At 41.0% G+C, this 19,013-nt stretch overlaps 1 protein-coding gene across 2 annotated transcripts in view; it reads right to left on the bottom strand.

Moving 5' to 3' along the window:
* LOC146990372 (uncharacterized) overlaps positions 1 to 18,224 on the bottom strand; it is a 46,206-nt gene extending 27,982 nt beyond the window's left edge. For both annotated transcript variants that reach the window (XM_085772442.1, XM_085772448.1), the window contains exon 1: positions 17,968 to 18,224. In XM_085772442.1, the coding sequence (XP_085628568.1) occupies positions 17,968 to 18,145 (178 nt within the window). In that variant the 5' untranslated portion in view covers positions 18,146 to 18,224. The remainder of the gene's footprint in view (positions 1 to 17,967) is intronic.
* Positions 18,225 to 19,013: the final 789 nt, after the last annotated feature.

The following is a 19,013-nucleotide window of genomic DNA, read 5'->3' as shown; positions in this document are numbered from 1 at the left end:
GGAATCAACTGAAAGCCGAGCGCGTCAAAACCTGACGAAAAACGGGCACCTAATGAGTCAGGCATGTGACGAGGAGGGACAGTGACCGTTCGTCAGGTTGTTGACGCACTGGGAGTGAGGGAGAAACGGCCCCGCCCCCCTTCGTCAAAATCCGACAATGAGGGATTTGCATTCAAGTCTATGAGTGGCCCTATTCGTCGAGAAACGACCTCGAGGGTACCCCCTCCACGTCACTATATTGACGTAAGGGGCCTTGACCAAGCGTCAACCGTTTGACGCAAAGGGGTGAGACTGTGTTGTTCTGATAGGAGTTACCGTTTTGTCATGCTAAGCCTAATTGTGAGACCGGTTTAGAGGCAGAAAATGGCTCTTTTTGTCCACGTTTCTGTCTGTCTCAGCCTGCGGGGGCCCCTATCGCCGTGGTAACCTCTTTGATCCTCAGGCCAGAGCTCGTTAACTTCATAAACAATCCACCTGGCGCTCGTTTAAATGTTTATAAACACAGACACAGCTAAATCAGACTGACACAGGATGCAGCTACTAACTAACTATGTGTCAAGTCAGTCACACACACACACACACAGACTCTAGAGCCAGCTTCATGTGATTACAGTCACACACACACACACACACACACACACACACACACACACACACACACACACACACACACACACACAGACTCTCGAGCCAGCTTCATGTGATTACAGTCACACACACACACACACACACACACAAACACACACACACACACCTTCATGTGATTAAAACACAGTTAACGTGCAACAGAATTTAAACTTAAACCATGATTTAATCTGGCTTTAAAGTTAAACCTTGTTGGTGTCACACACACAGACACACACAGACACACACACACACACACACACACACACACACACAGGTAACCTAATGTGGTTACAGCTCCTCCATATCAGTGCTTATAGAAAGATGATCATGTGTCTGTCTGATCAGCTCTGTCTTGACCTTAAGATCGTGGGTTTGATTCCCATGTTGACAGAGATGGCACAACCCGCAGTAGCTCCCGTGGCCCATTCAAAATTTCCCGAGAGGAAATTTTCTAGTTCCTTTTAACTCTTAAGTATATTACGGTTTCATTAGTGTGAATGCTGATTAAAATCTTTATACTTATTTTGTACTTACTCTGTCATTTTTCTGTGAGTAACTAGTCCCTTATACTATTTCAACAATTCATATATCAAAACATGCAGCTTTTTCTGGACATTATTGCTATTATTTATCTTTTTTTCATACGATTTATACTTTTTAAAAATATTCAGCTTTTTCTGCATTTTTTTTTCTCATCAAGAATGAATGGGAACAGTCTTCAAACTCTTCATATCTTCTGCTTCTTTGAACTTCAACTACTTCAGCATACTTTCAGTTACTGACTTCATTCAACCTTTAATACGTTCACAACATTTTCAACCTCAGCCATCACTCAGCTTATTGATATCTTAACAGTTTTTGATTGATGACACTTTAAAAATCATTCCACTTAAAAAAAAATTCAAATTTGTAATGGGTGTGTATTGCACGGACTGTCAGGGCTAGAGTGGGTGACAGCATCAGCTAGAGTGGGGTGCGTTCCAGGCAACCCATAAAGGTGCGTTCACACCGGACCTTTTATTTTTGTCGCTGTCGCTCGTATTGCTCCGAAAAAAAACGCTCCGTCCTTCAGCTGCATTCGCTCTTCAATTTGGCACAGAGCCACAGACTCGCATTTTCGCTTTGATGACGTCATGCCCACTGCCTTGTGTCTCTGTTTACACCAAGCGTCACCCATTGGTTTGTGAAGGGCCGTTTGTGAAGCCAGGAGATTGGCTTTCAGGGCGCCGCCATCTTTGATTTTTGGAGCCAGAAGAAACCATATTTGGACGAGGGGGCGGAGCTAAGGAGGGTCGAGGGGCGGGTCGGACCCGTGTCTCCGAGGCTGCTAATTTACCCAGCAACACCGGCTAACTGCCGAGTGGCTACGCTGCTAACACCGTTAGCATCTACAACTCGAGGTAAACTTCATATTTAACGATTAAAGTAATCTCTGAAGCTTATTAAAGGTTATAGCTACAACTTTTTCATCAAAAGGATACATTTTTCAAAAATAATGCATCCACAGAATGTCTAGAGGGGTGCAGAATAAAAGTATTAATTTTACTGAATTTTTTAAAAATAGTATATAAATAATTGTTTAATAAATTTTGGCGGGTCCGAAATATATAAATATTTACATCTGGTTACATTGGCAACGTCGGCATGGAATGATCTCTGTGGCAACAGCATTAGAACGTTGATGTCATGTGTAACTGGCAACCAGTAAAACGGAAGGTTGGAGCGAGAGCAGGCAGTGTGAGTTCTACACCTACTGGCCAGGAGGAATTATGGTGCGTTCATAACAACTCGGAGGTCGGGATTCCCAACTTGTAAATTTCCGACTTCCGACATCATTGCGTTCACGCTGCAGGAACTCGGGAGAAAAAAAACATGGATACCTGAAGGAAGTTTGGCATAATTTTTGTGGCTCATAGCTGAATACGAAAAATAAATGCAGCAGTAAATTATGTTTATTTTGGAGGAGAGGAGACGCCGCAGATGAGTGCACATATAATGTTATAGCCTTGATAACAGTTAAACGTTATTTCCGTCACATACGAGGAACACAATTTCACACCATACAACAATCACAGCTTAATATAAACTTATTTCATATAGGCTACTGCAATAATACACAAAAATATGCATTCAAACCTCAACAAATAAATAAAAATGTCTAAATTCTAACTGTTTAAGACGAGGGCTGCCATGTTTTGATGTTGTCGTGACGTCAAGTCGGAAAGTCGGAGCTCTGAAATGATACCCGAGTTCCCGACCTGTAATTTCCGAGTTCGACGCCGTTCAATTCATTTTTTACAACTCGGAGCTCGTTTTTTTTCCGACTTCCGAGTTGTCTTGAACGCAGCATTAAACTTGTAGCTATCACCTTTAATGTCATGTTTGAACTACACGAAGATCCCACGAGGAGTAATGTGTCACGTTATTGTAGCCGATGTTAGCATTAATAAGCTAATGTAAAGCTGTGAAACGTATTGTGATATTGTGTTTTAAATTGTTTTACAGAACCCAGAGACTAGTTTCTGTCTCAAACTGTAAAGCTACAACATAAATTGTCATGGACTGAGACTGGTGGGTTACGGCTCCTGGACTTGATGTTACCTCACCTGCTGCCTGCATCACCGATGATCGGCTGCTGGAGCTCCGACCTGTCGACCACGTTACACTGCATTCACCCAGCTATTAGCTATTATTTTACATTCCTATATGCACATATTTTTTGCAGGTTACCAACATGATGTTGTACTGGAAATTCAGCTAATATAATACAAGCTTGACTTTTGACAGTATGGCTCACTTTTACATAATCCACAGCTTATAAAACGTTTTCAATGCTGTAAAATGCTAAAATTAGTGAGGCTTAAACCTGAAATTAATTTATTTACTAAGATTTGCTTCACTGATTTTTAATGGGCCAGATCTGTACAGTAACATGAATGCCAAGACACACTGCTGTAATCAATAAACTCAGGAAAAACTTACAGGACTATTTCCATGTATGCTTTCATTACACACAAGAAAAATACAAATGTTTAATGTTCATTTCAAGGAGGGTAACTCCTTGAAATGATAATAAAGCATCCAGAGATGAATATTAGAGCTTGTGCTTTCCTGATGTTTCTTGTCAACTAATCTATGATACTGAAAACAATAATTCACCAAAGTGTCACATTATATTGGCCACAAGGTTATTTTAAATATGTAAAAGAAATACTACAGTTTAATCACAGTAACTTTCTTTATTATTACATTTTCAATGATAACAATCATGGTCTGAATAAAACATTTGTATTAACTGGACTATGAAAATAGCTGCTTCAAAATCTTCACTGTCAATTTTATGTTCACCCTAAAAAGTGTGAGGTCAAATGTGGACATAGAATAATAAACAAACAGTTGGTCTGTTCTCTCATCAGAGGTTTTCTGGTTTCATCATCATCACAGCTCCACACATGATGTCCTCCTTCTGTTGGCACCGGTCACTCAGCTCTCACAGTGGCTCCTTAGAATCACAGTAAAACACAAGAACTTTAAAACATTGTTGAGAGGTGCAGGACTGAGTTGAGAGTTTTAGAGTTTATTTATTTAGCACACAAATTTCAATGGTGCAAGGAGGGAACGAAGCCGGTTGGCTTGTACATAGGTTCCACCCCTATAATGTCTGCTTCAGTTTTTTGTGTGTGATTTTACAGCAGTAAATGACAAATCCCCACCTGTATTTATCAGTAACGTTACAGTATGATAACGTTACGAGCAAGATAACAAGTTGATGGATAAACCTGGGGGGGTTGCAGCTTGTAGACCGATCCTACCAATCACTGTTCTGCTATACATGACGCTGTGGTCGTTATATGTTAAACCGTATCTATCCCGGTCCGACGAGACGGAGACGAGCTACGGTTAGCATGGCTAACACGGAGCTAACACGGAGCTAACGGCGAGCTAACGTTAGCCGTGTAGCAAAGTGAATCGGTTATTCACATTAACTCTAAAATTAACTTGTCTTGGACGGTGACAGTCTCATGTTCTCCGGTCAAAACACACAGGAGAACAAACGGGAAAGTAATCAGTGGTCTTCTGGAACATACAAGAAATTAAATATAATTTTTACACATTCAGAAAAAGAAAAAAATACTCACCAAATCGTGATATCAGCTCCCTCCGGTCTGTTAGTGTGATAGTGTGAATTCATGTGTGATTAATTGTGTGGTTAAAAAACAGAATAAATAAATAAATACTAATAAATATGTTAGTGAGATAGGATTAAAAAGAGGTAAAACAGTTCATTACAATTATTTGACATGGTAAAATGATATTAAAAAGGGTTAAAAACTCATAATTCATTTAAGCTATTAAAAATATGTGTTCATGGGTTAAAGATTGATTAAAATGTGTTTACATGTACATGTTCAAAGGCAGAAAGCTCATAACAGTGCAGAGAGGTTATGTGTTGAGCGTTGTGTTTTCGGTGATCGATTAAGTTTGCCTACAGGCCTGAAGAGGGAGCCCTTGCCGCTCGATGCTTCACTTGTATTGAAGCTGGCAAAGGGTTCAACCGTGTCCTGTCTCTTCCTTTACATTTCCCTCTTCAGGTACGATAAACATGGTAATTGTGTAATGTGGTCGTAGGTATATTTTGTTTATAATTCATGAGTGCCCGGACGTAAAGTAGAGAGTCGCCAAAAGTGCTATTTTGTATATTTTGTTGTGTGTCGCTGGTATAGCATTGTCGAGTAGCAGTAGCTAAGCTAACTAGCCACCTGTGGCTTCCGGAGCAGATTCTCAGGTCTGAGTAAACACTGTGTGTGCGTGTGTTAAGAGTCTGAGAGAATACTGTGTATGTGTACATTATCACTTATCAGTAAGGTTATTCTTGTGTAGTGTTGTGTATTAATGAATACATGAGAATGTAAAATGTATATATTATGTTTTTTTGCACTTGTATTGAAGCTGGCAAAGGGTTCAACCGTGTCCTGTCTCTTCCTTTACATTTCCCTCTTCAGAGAGGACACTACATTATCACCGTCGGACGAATCATAAACGCGGTGAAATTAAAACTGGCTGAAATTAATTAACTGCCAACACTGTACCTGTGCTATATATCATCCACACATATCGACAAAATATCAGAAATTAAATAAACTGACTGAACACAGTACGCAAACGACGGGAGCTCCCCGGTCCTCAGTGTCTGATCCACTGTGTCTGACCTGTGACGTCTGTGTCATCAGGCTGTCAATCATTTTTCATGCTGGAAGGTGATTGGTCAGTTATACCAACCTTTAAGGACTAATATCTAATTAATTATAGAATTTTTTTCAGATGGACCACCAGGTCATATTTAAGGATGAGGACCTTAAGCTGTTTAGACCGTTATCAGTTGTGAAAAAAAATTATTGATCGAGTATTTCATGATTGAAAATGAATGGGAGTGGATTGGAACCAGGGCTTCTTGGAAACACCCCTAGCGGATCTCGGGGGGATTGCAAGTAAAGTCACTTCCGCGTTGGCTTCACTTTTCAGACCGGAAGTCTACGTCCATTTTTTTTTACAGTCTATGGTTTACACCGGCACCACCGGGATTACGGCAGCCAATCAGCGCTGAGTGACGAGCGACTGACGGCCGGAGAGTTGGGATTTCTCATCTCGAGCGTCAGAGTGAAAAAACGCTCCGTCGCTCCGAGCCCCAGCGTTTTTTCGCCTGGGCGATTAAACGCTCAATCGCTCGTTTGCATTCACTTAACATGTAAACTCGTCGCTTGTTCGAAAAACAAAAGGTCCGGTGTGAACGCAGCTGTTGAACACCGAGTTGTCACGAGCTGCAACACGAGTTTACACGAGTAAGGAAAACGAATTTGATTGGCCGTTATCGAGCGGGCGGGATATTCAAAGCTTGGGGCGAGCCCGAGCTCCGTGTGTGTGTGTTGTCTCAGACGTTTGAATGACGGATTACGGATCCAATATCAGTGGCTGGTGAATCGTGTGCAGGCTGACGTATAATCCCCCCTATAGCAAGACGGGTCTGGCCCAGTTCTGGCCCACATGATGTACTAACATCTGGCCCACATACTGCAAAGAATGACGGCCCTTTACTGGCCCGGATCTGGTTTACCAGAGCTGGTCCACACATGGGCCAGCTCTGGGCCAGCTGTGGACATACTGTTTGGCCCTGAGCTGGCCCATGTGTGGCCCACGTCTGGCAAACCGGATCTGGGCCAGTAAAGGGCCGTCATTCTTTGCAGTATGTCGGCCAGATGTGGTTTGCCATGTGTGGCCCAGCTCTGGCTAAATGGATGTCAGCCTCAAGTAGGCCTATACCTTAATCAAGAAATATGCTTTGTTTGGCACAGATTAAAAATGTCTCAGCACCTGTCATACATTGTTTTTTTTTATTTAACACTTATGGTTAAAGTACATTTCATTTCATATTTCAAGTTTTTTTTTTCCTCAAAACTGATACACAAATACCGTACTACACAAATCAAGTCATCCATATAACACATACAGTACATTTAAAAATATATATATATCATCATACATCATAAATACATCATGCATCTTGCCCTTGGTTGATCAAGAGTAATGAGTCACTGAGTCCAGTCTTGGCTGTATAGGATGCTCAACATGGTGTTCAAGAAACTGGAACTTAAAGGATTCACCAGTCACCAGCTCTGCTTGAGACTCCTGTTGTTCATCAGGTGTTCAGACTGGCACGATCCTCTCTGCAATGAGAAAACAGAAACAATGCAAAAGTTAAATTGCTGCAGTACCTGAGCATGGTGCCCACACAGAGATAAACTCAGCAATCTGTTGTTAAATTGAGCACCAATGAGCTAGCTAAAACTAGAGCACTGGAAAAGAGAGTAGCGACACGCATTGGTCAAGTGGAAACGCCCCCTGGTGGCGGGATATGGGTATTGCAAATGCGCCCAAGAGCTGGCATCTCTGCAGTGTTGGTGAATGAGTAAGTGCGGTATTTTCAATAATTTAAGGACATTTATAGATCACCCACGTTAATAGCATCATCATGGACCCTTTTACAGATAAATATTAACATATAGTGGCCGGACTTCCGGTGCCATGAGGCACATGCCTATACTGAAGATGCACCTAAACTCTCTCAATTTGCCCCAATATGGGGTAATGATAACTTTTTACCTGGTAGAGCAGATGGTGGATTTAAACACTGGGCTAACAAAGGTCTATGTAAAATAATTGACCTATACATGGATGGAAATCTAATGACTTTTGATCAATTGATCTGTAAATATGACATACCCAGGAATCATTTCTTTAAATACTTACAATTAAGGAGTTTTATAAAATCACAGGCTCACTCCTTGGATAGACCCTCCATGTCAGTTATAGAGAAGTGTATTGTAAGTAATAAGGAGGGTCGAGGCCAAATGTCAGCACTGTATGGTATGTTACGATCCAAATCCAAGGACAATTCTCACTGTAGACTCAATGCATGGAGAGGCGACTTAGGAATAGACATTACAGAAAATGAATGGGAAAATGCTTGTCTAAAGGCACAAACAAAGACTATAAACACAGCACTAAGACTCATACAATACAAATGGCTATTCAGAACCTATGTGACACCTGTAAAACTACATCACTACAACCCCAACATTCCTGACAGCTGTACTAAGTGTAATGATAGTGTTGGCACTCTGCTGCACTGCATGTGGGAATGCCAAAAAATTCAGCCATTTTGGAAAGATGTAACTTGTATGATATCACGTATGACTAACATGGTGGTCCCACTTGAGCCAAAGCTCTGTATATTAGGTATTTATCCCAATCACTTTGCACCGGGTCGCAAAAAAGCTCCCATTATTGATCTATCCCTGCTTCAGGCTAGAAGAGCTATTGCCCTGAGGTGGAAAAATTTGGACGGCCCTACATATGGGATGTGGGTGCGGGAGGTAGTGTCCTGTTTGACACTAGAGAAACTAACATACCTTGCCAAAGGGAAACTAAACAAGTTCACAGAGATATGGGATGCTTTTATGCGGTTCCTAGAGAGTGATCAGACAGTGATTGACAATTAAACTTGCACTTGCGGTAGCTGACTTGCCTCATGAATAAACAGGACCACTGTTGATTTTGTGTTTTATTTAATTTTCACATTTGTTTCTGTTTTTTGTTGTTGTTGTTGTTGTTGTTGTTGTTTTGTTTTTTTTTAAGTCATTGTTGTTGTTATTATTATTATTTACTTACTTATTTATCTATTACTTTTATTTGTTTGTTGTACGTTTGTTTTCCATCTCTTGAATGTTTATATTGTTGAGGGCGGGGGGGAGGAGGGATGTTCATGATGTCATCGTTCTTGTGACTGTATGTTCTATGTTTAAAAACAATAAATATATTGTTAAAAAAAAAAAAAACATATAGTGGCCATTAATTGTTGTGTCACAAATGCTTGCTGTTTTAAATGATAAAGATAAGTCCACTAAAGTGTCATACTGTAAGTTTGTGCGCTAAATTCAACTGTGTTAGCTAACTGTTCGCCACTTAAGCCTGTGTTTTCTTTAGTTTGTTTGTTTGGTCAAGCAAGTTATTGTGCTGCTGGCTTTTATTTTATTTCCATGCGAGGCTTTTTGTGTTATCTATTTTGACAGCTGGTGGTTGCTTAGCAACGGTAAAGCGTTCGCTCGTCCCCTTCTGTGTTTGTCCGCTGTGTGACCGGTACGTACTGTGAACAGCTCCGTGTGTTTTTATTAATTATCATTTTTTAAATCAAAATTGGAGGAAAAACTTAACATAATACGTTTTGGGTTTGATTTTGTCACATTTTGTAATGTTTTTTAAGTGTTGTCATCTTTTATTTTGTGTGTTATATCTATGTTTATAAAAAAAAAAAAAAACAGTTGTTCAACACAATACAATTTAAATTTTGAAATAAATAAATTATAAGCATAACTTAATATGACCAAGGCACCTAAAAGCAAAAACACAGCAGTTTTCATCAATTTACAAGCAAGTTGGCAACACACATACATTGGAGTGAATGGGTTTCTTGGGCGGATTTGCAATACCCATATCCTGCCACTAGGGGGAGAATAAAGTGACCACGGGAGTCTATGGTGGTGTCGCTACTCTCTTTTCCAGTGCTCTAGCTAAAACAACCTAAATACATCTACGTCACCACATTTGCTACTGTACATAACTGACCAGCTGTATTAGCTTCTTAAAAATTGATTTTTTGGCATTTGGCAACTTAACCACTGCTTACCTGTAATCAGTCTTGACAAGACTGGTGTCTGAGTCACTGGGTCCAGACTTGAGTGAAGACAGGTGGGACAGAGCATCATGCGTTGTTCAGGAAACTGGAACTTTGAGCAGGTGTTGTCATCAATCCTGCTGTAGATTCCCAGGTTCTCAATCAGGTGTTTACTGTGGATCTGCAACCAGACGAAGAACAACAACAAAGAAAAATTATTATCAGTCATAATTTAATTTTATCTATTTATACCCAGGGGGCAAAGCAAAAAAACAGACACGGAGCGTTGTAAAAGGTTTGACACCAGAAATGATATCTAGGAACTTCAAGGATTAAAACCTGGGTGGACAACCCGGTCAACTAGCTGCTGGAAAGCTACAAGGGCCAAAACCCCTTTCTTGGGCTATACAATTAAATAATAATAAAATATAAAAAATACTATAAAATTTGGCACAGAGTATCTTGATGCATAGGGGGAGGCATGAAAAAAAATTCTGGGGTTTGTTGCAGCTCAATTTTAAGATATCACCCTCAACATCCCAAAAAAGACAAAAAAAAAAGTACTGTTCGCCTGACAAATTCTCATGAAAATTAGAAAAGTTTTTCAGCACTTTATGGAGAATATCTATGCTTAACATGTATATAGAAAACTTCCTTAATTCATAAGCTTCCATTTGAGTCCAAGATAGCCTTTCTACTAGCTACTGGAAAGCCACAGGCTGTCTCCAAACAATGCAACACCTATTGTGAAAAACTCCATGTTAACTGGTATGATCAGAAAACATTCTATTTCTGGTCTCCCCAAAGTGAACAGACAGATAGAGAAGACCGTTGGCCACAGCAAGTGGGGCTTTTGAGATAGAAAGGCTATCTTGGACTCAAATGGAAGCTTATGAATTAAGGAAATTTTCTATATACATGTTAAGCATAAATATTCTCCATAAAGTGCTGAAAAATAATAATTTTCATGAGACTTTGTCAGGCGAACAGTACTTTTTTTTGTCTTTTTTGGGATGTTGAGGGTGATATCTTAAAATTGAGTTGCAACAAACCCCAGAATCTTTTTTTCCTGCCTCCCCCTATGTGTCAAGATACTCTCTGCCAAATTTTATAGTTGTATGACTATTTATGCCATTGCAGTACCTAAATATTTGCATTTGCATAATTTTGCCAGCAAAATTGCCCAAGAAAGGGGTTTTGGCCCCTGTAGCTTTCCAGCAGCTAGTTGACCGGGTTGTCCACCCAGGTTTTAATCCTTGAAGTTCCTAGATATCATTTCTGGTGTCAAACCTTTTACAACGCTCCATGTCTGTTTTCAAAAAAACTGGGATTTTGCCCCCTGGGTATTAATAATTTTAATTTAATTTAAATGTACTCACTGAAGCTGAGTGTTGATAACGCTGATAACGCGATGTACTGGCCATGCCACATTCCTGCAAAGTAGGCTAGCTGCCTTGCATTCTCCAGCTGCACCATGCTGAGGAGAAGGAAAAATGATTTTGTAGTGTTAAAAAAGTGTACAACTAGGATGGGATGGTTCTGTACAAATCTGTATGTTGAACACAAAATTAACTCATGTAACTTAACACTTCAGTAATAATGATAATGGACAGAAGTACGGTACATGGATATGAGCGAGGCAGTTTTAGGCCGGTGTATTTTCCCTTTTCTACACAAATACAGAAACGCATAACGTTACCTTTAACAGTAATGATGTTGGCCTCCCTTAGGAACTTCTGCATCTCCAAGAGAGCAAGGCTCCTCTTCAGACCGTCTATCTCCATGTGCTAGCTTCCACATACTTTACTCTGATTAGAAAACACAAAAACTCAGGTTACTCTCAGGTCCTGTCTCTCATGCTACAGTCAGCTACACATGTAGGCCTGGTACATCCATAAAAACACAAGTAAAACACTGTCTTCAATAAAACCCCCAGCACAGGCTGTTTTACAAGAAGAATATGATAAACTACAAGCGTTACTCTGACATTATTGTCAGTGCTTCGGCCAACGGTCAAGCTTTACATTGACTGTTAGCGTTAGCATAGCGACCGTTAGCATTATAAAGTTAGCATAGCGACCGTTAGTGTTATAAAGTTAGCATAGCAACCGTTAGCGTTATTATAGCGTTATTAGCGACCGTTAGCGTTAGCGTAACGATCGTTAGCGTTAGCCTAGCGACCATTAGCGTTATTAGCATAACGTCGTTAGCGTTAGCCTAGCGACCGTTAGCGTTATTAGCATAATGGTCGTTAGCGTTAGCCTAGCTCATGTGCTAAACGGCCAAAGTAACACAAACCATGCTCATTTTTCAGACCTGCAAACTCCAGAGAGTAAAAAAGGTGACAAGGTCCGAAAAACCAAACCAACCCCCCCCCCCCCGGGAGAAAATTTTTGTGATTTTAATATGTAAGTTATGCTTTTTGGAGCGTTCCCAGTTAAACAGAGAGCAAATCTCTCATTAAAAAGACAGCTTTGAGAGAATAAGTACACCTCAATCAGGTGGGGTCAGCTGCAGAAAATGTTCACATTATTTGACTAAAAATTATGCATCAGTTTGGATGACCACATGACCTGTGGCTTTCAGCTTTCTATGATTATATTTAGCCTACTGTTTACAGCTGAGAATATCAGGTATTGTCCCCCCTCCATTAAATACAGTGCTGTGAAAAAGTATTTGCCCCCTTCCTGATTTCTTACTTTTTTGCAGATTTGTCACACAATGTTTTTATTTATTTGTATAATATTTTGATGGGGCAGCCATCTTGGGAAGGTTTTCACCACTGTTCCAAGCTTTCTCCATTAGTGGATAAAGGCTCTCACCATGGATCACTGGAGCCTGGATGTGAAGAGTGAAATTGAACCAGCTTTCCAAAAAAAATAAAAAGGTTTATCAAAGTTAGTTCATGATTTAACAAGAGGGGGCAATTACTTTTTCACATAGGATCAGGTAGGTTTGCATAGCTTTTTTCCCCTTAATAAATGAAATCATAATTTAAAAAGTGCATTTTATATTTACCGTACTTCGGTCATCTTTGTCTAGGCTATTAAAAGTTGTTTGATGACTAATAACAAGTTTGAGTAAGAAATCAGGAAGGGGAAAATACTTTTTCACAGCATTGTATGTAGCCTGGGGGTTGAAAATCACAGCACATAAAATGAGTGTGTATCACGTCTTTCCACATACGTTCTTCCTTCGCCTTTCAAACGGAGCAGAACCGGTCTGACAGAACACCAGCGGTAGAAGCAGGTATGGAGCTGTGTGCCGCAAACGTGCATGAAAAAACAAGCACGGCGAATGTGCGGCGCGCCGCGTGCATAACTCACGCCTACATTTAAAGTATGTGAGCAAAAGATGCTACAGCTGAATGGCCCCGATGCACACACACACGCTTATCCAAGGCGCCTGTCATCATAGTTTTCTGCGTTCCACCGATACATCAGATAACTTCCCGCGTGTCGTTTCAAAATAAAAGCTGTCCGATATGTTTATCAAGACTCTATCACCCCCCCCCCCCTTTGAAAAACTCCCCGGTTCTGCACGATTCACGTAAACGACCCAGTTGACCAGAAAAACGGCGATTATAGCCGAAAGGTGACTAGTTTGCAGGTATGATTTTTACAATACTTACAGTACATCTGTAGCTTTTCCACGGACAGTTGGTATCGATCCAACCTGAGAAATTCCAGTCCGATTCACTGACACTCGTTGCTGAAGCAGTCAGACTTTTTTGCAGACTGAAGCTGAGGCATTTCCATCAAAAATAAAATTAATCCACTTTACTTATGTCGTCTTTGGCTGGGGGAGATATGATCCGACAACAGAGCAGCTTGTAACGGCGCTCAGCCTTTTATACAGTCTATGGTAGCAGCAAACCAACTGTTGACCCAGCAAATGGGTTACTATGGTTACTCGCTGGGTCACCCAAGCCAGAGCTGACCCAAGCTTCTTCTTCTTTTTTTTTTTTTTTACCGTGTAGGCCTATGTCATGGAGACATGTTTGTACAATAGAGATGTATAAAAAAAATAGAGATGTTTACAGTCTGCTGCTCTCTGTCACTGGGAAAACACACCGATCTCCGCCCAAAACATAGACACAGCAGAATAGGTTTTGGGAAAATCCTTCAGACTATTTCCAAGAAATAAAGGTTTTAGCCTATTTAACTGGATGGGTTGATGCACTAACTCAAAGTAACAAAAATGGATTATTGGGGTGTGAGTTACGGGCCACATACACTCAAACATAACCGGCCCACATCTGGCATGCCATACATAAACCGTGCCACCATTGCCAGATCTGGCCCACATCTGGCATGCCATACATAAACCGTGCCACCATTGCCAGATCTGGCCCACATCTGGCATGCCATACATAAACCGTGCCACCATTGCCAGATCTGGCCCACATTCGGGCCACATACCACTTGCCATGCCAGCAGTGGGCCAGAAGTGCCGGTGTTGTGGCCCAACTGGTTTTTAATTTAACTGGTTACCGTACTGAACAGCTGCAGCTGTTTTGCGCTCCCTCAGCAGATTCGTCACAAATTCACAAACATACACAGCATATTACCAGCGAGTTTCAAGCCGCAGTTCACATCTACTGCAGCGAATATGCTGCTGTGAGTGAGCACTAACAGTTACGTACCAGCCACATGAAAAAAAAATTAAGTGGAGAAAAAATAATCTTCACATATTAGCGTGGAGCGGGACTCGATCCCGCTTCAGCAAAAGCAGTTACACCTCTCATCACCTGTCTACCTCTGTGAGCCACTCAAGCTCACAGGTGACTGCGGTTCCCCTGCATATTTGTCAATTACGTCACTACAGGTAACGTTTTGACTCGAGCTGACCTCAAACAACTGGTTACCATCGGTTTGCCTGAAATACACGGACATATGCCTCGGTGTTTATTGTTCTTTTTCCTCCAGTCTAATGAACATATTCAGCGCTACACTCCACTCCGCACAACACTACACACTATGACAAAGCCTGTCGTGTTGAGAAAGTGATTAAATAACTCGGAAATACTGTCAAAATACGCTAAACAATATGTAAACAAAAGCGAAACACTTGAGCCACTGCGTGTAGCTACATGGGTGAAAAGTAGCCTACTACTTGCATTTAATCACATTACTGTATTGCGAATGTTTTGTGTACTTACATTTCTTTACACTTCTCTACAGATCTTATAAAACGCACAACGTATTTATTGGCGTGCATTAAAAGAAATGTTCACTTGAAGTCGCCGTGGTCGAGGAGGAGGTGAAGTTAGCTCTGAGTCTACCTGTTTCTGCCTGAGCATGATGCGTTCAAGGGAACAGGGCAGCGTCGGACGTGAGTCGATTGTTTGAAATGTATTTAAAGAATGGTCTGATGCTTTAGATTTCGTGTGCCGACATATTTTATCATTGCCCTTTGTAAAGGTATACATTTTAATTAAAACTAGTTTGACATTCACAGAAAAAACTGACAAACTAAACAGTTTTGGGTCCATGGCGATCTAAATGGCAAGAAAATTATCAATCTCTATTTGAACATTAGTCCAGAATGATTTTCTGTCATAGATATGTCAGTTTTTTCTGTGAATGTCAAACTAGTTTTAATTAAAATGTATACCTTTACAAAGGGCAATGATAAAATATGTCAGCACACGAAATCTAAATTTCAAACAATCGACTCACGTCCGACGCTGCCCTGTTCCCTTGAAGGCATCACGCTCAGGCAGAAACAGGTAGACTCAGAGCTAACTTCACCTCCTCCTCGACCACGGCGACTTCAAGTGAACATTTCTTCTAATGCACGCCAATAAATACGTTGTGCGTTTTATAAGATCTGTAGAGAAGTGTAAAGAAATGTAAGTACACAAAACATTCGCAATACAGTAATGTGATTAAATGCAAGTCTACTTTTCACCCATGTAGCTACACGCAGTGGCTCAAGTGTTTCGCTTTTGTTTACATATTGTTTAGCGTATTTTGACAGTATTTCCGAGTTAGTTCATCACTTTCTCAACACGACAGGCTTTGTCATAGTGTGTAGTGTTGTGCGGAGTGGAGTGTAGCGCTGAATATGTTCATTAGACTGGAGGAAAAAGAACAATAAACACTAGGGCCCGACCGATTTATCGGCGAGCCGATTAAATCGGCCGATTATAGCCCGTTTGAGACTAATCGGTAATCGGCCAAAACTCGGCGATTGTCGCCGATATTTTCAGGAACAAAATGCAGGGAATAAAACTTGGTTTTACTTTGAAAAGATTCCCCCGCACCGGCGCCGACCTCATGACAAACTCCATCCACTACCACCTCAGTCACAGCACACAGCAGAGTGACTTATCTGTCTCAAAACCAGTGTTGCCACTGGCTTTCTGTTTTTTTTGTTTTTGTTTTTTTTTTTACCGCGGTCGGGTTGTGAATTAATTAATTAATGCTCGTCTCCGGCCGTGTTGGGTCCGAGATTCAACAAGCCGGTCGGGGTCGGGTTTTACCGTTATATACCGGCACGGCAGTATGCTCATTTATCACCAATAAACACAGTATGAGGGTGAGTGACTGAGCTGAGGCTGTGTGACGGGCGGGGGGGTCCGCGGTGTGGAGCGGTGCGGGACTCTGACTGCAGCGGGGACTATCATGTCCCTGCTCCGTGACACTGCTGTGAGACTGACCGCCGGCGAGCGCTGTGACACGGTGCCAGGCACGGCAGCAACCACTGATCGCTTTTGATTGAAAAGAGAGGGAGAGAGAGAGAGAGAGAGAGAGAGAGAGAGAGAGAGACGCCGTGCCGTGTAAAAAAAACAACAACAAAAAAGTATCACGTGTCATGACTTCCTGTATTTGGCCCTTCAAAATAAAAGCCCATATTGATTTTGACTTCATTTTGACAAGACAGGGCTTCAAATGTTTTTTTTTTTTCATGCAACAAATCGACCAATGAAATTTTAGTCGGCTAATGATTTTTTGGTCGACCAGGCAGCCCTAATTTATATATTATATAATATGTATAGATATATTATTATAGTAATACAATTTTAAAACTTAATAAAAAAAAAAAAAATAATCGGCCGATTAATCGGTTATCGGGTTTTTTCCCCCCTAATAATCGTAATCGGCATCGGCCCCAAAAAATCCATATCGGTCGGGCCCTAATAAACACTGAGGCATATGTCCGTGTATTTCAGGCAAACCGATGGTAACCAGTTGTTTGAGAGGTCAGCTAGAGTCAAAACGTTACCTGTAGTGACGTAATTGACAAATATGCAGGGGAACCGCAGTCACCTGTGAGCTTGAGTGGCTCACAGAGGTAGACAGGTGATGAGAGGTGTAACTGCTTTTGCTGAAGCGGGATCGAGTCCCGCTCCACGCTAATATGTGAAGATTATTTTTTCTCCACTTTATTTTTTTTTCATGTGGCTGGTACGTAACTGTTAGTGCTCACTCACAGCAGCATATTCGCTGCAGTAGATGTGAACTGCGGCTTGAAACTCGCTGGTAATATGCTGTGTATGTTTGTGAATTTGTGACGAATCTGCTGAGGGAGCGCAAGCAGCTGTTCAGTACGGTAACCAGTTAAATTAAAAACCAGTTGGGCCACAACACCGGCTTGCTGCCAGATCTGGCCCAGATCCGTCTGCTATGTGGGCCGTGTGCCTGCATTATCCAATGCGAAAAAAAATACACACTTTCATCCCGGATTTACTCAAAAATAGAATTTTGCACAAAGTTTGGCCTACATCTTCTGATAGATGAGTTATTACACTAATTTTATGACCCAGAGTGGGTTTAAATTCAATTTTCTTTTCTGTACACCTTTAACCACAGAGCAGAAAACCATGTGGGGAAAATAACCATTTATCTGCAGATTTTTGTTCCAACTCCAAAATACAGGAATATTTTCTAATGAATAATATAGCCTAAATATAAAAGATCAACTGTTAACTAGCTAGTCGATAATAACGTAGATTTAAAGTCGCCTCAACAAAATCGGTACACGTTGATAGCCACGTGAAAGTTAAATTAAAAGATAAATGTAGCCTAATACAAAATGCCCCACCTTTTTTTTTCTTTTTACAACCGGGATTTTGAGGTTCATGGATCTAAAACTGAGTCACTAACCGGTTTTGTTGAGAAGGAGAACATCCAGCAGGTTCCTCTGCCGCTCGATCTCCTGTCTGAAGCCCGAAGCCTCCGCCTCGAACCCGGCTACGACTCTGTCCACGGCCGCTAAGATTTCCTGGGAGACGGCGGTGAGTCTCTCGGTAACGAATCCTCTCAGATCCTCGACCTCAGACATTTTACTGAAACGGCTGTTCCGCCGAACGCCTCTCTTTCGTTTCCTTACCAACGATTCTTCTCCGGTTTTGGTACGTGCACAAATACCATCCGAGTAGAAAATGCCACAAGTTTTCTTCTTATTTTGATTTTGATTTTGATTGGCGGCTGGCGTTGCCGCCACCTACCGGACTGGAGTGTACAATCATTTAGCAGGAAACAAAAAAACAAACAACCAAAACACCGCGAAAAACAAACAATCTTCTCCCTTAACTCTGTTTCCCTCAAATATCCTTACATGTTTACTAATATTTTCTGACCTTATAGTCAGGGGGCCAAAACTGATTTTGTAACTTATGTGGACACCTGACCGGTCCGGGTATAAAAGTATAATCCGTTTTTTCGTTTTAAAACAAAAACGGAAAAACGGAAACAGCGCCCCTTTTTCCTTTTTTCATTTTAAAACAAAAACGGAAAAACGGTTTTTGCTGGGTTTTTGCTGTCGGCTTAAAAAACAAGAAAACCAAAAAACCAAAACCAAATAACGGCCGAAATTTGGTTTTTTCAAATTCATTTTGTCGTTTTTCGTTTCTTTTTTTTTAATGAATATGATATGACTGGGGACAGACCGGAAGCGGAAGTGAAGTGTAAAACCGTCAAAATAATAGTTTAGCGTGCTGGCGCTAACTTCTTAGCGTATAGACCGACTACCGTCCTCTTTCTACACCTATGGTTCACTTTTTTTTTTCAGCTGGTTGTTTGGAAGAACGTGGTTGTTTGGAAGAACGTCTTAGGCCTATTATTATAATTTTAGACGATTGTGTGAAAGCACTTACTGTGGAAAAACGTTACTGTTAGCTTTACGCCCCCTGCCTAAATTAAGAACATCT

This window comes from Trachurus japonicus, chromosome 3 (genome assembly GCF_045865225.1).
Source record: "Trachurus japonicus isolate A0001 chromosome 3, Traja_1.0".
NCBI classification, from domain to species: Eukaryota; Metazoa; Chordata; class Actinopteri; order Carangiformes; family Carangidae; genus Trachurus; species Trachurus japonicus.
The sequence above is the reverse complement of the archived record's forward strand: the minus strand, read 5'-3'. Positions and strand labels throughout refer to the sequence as shown.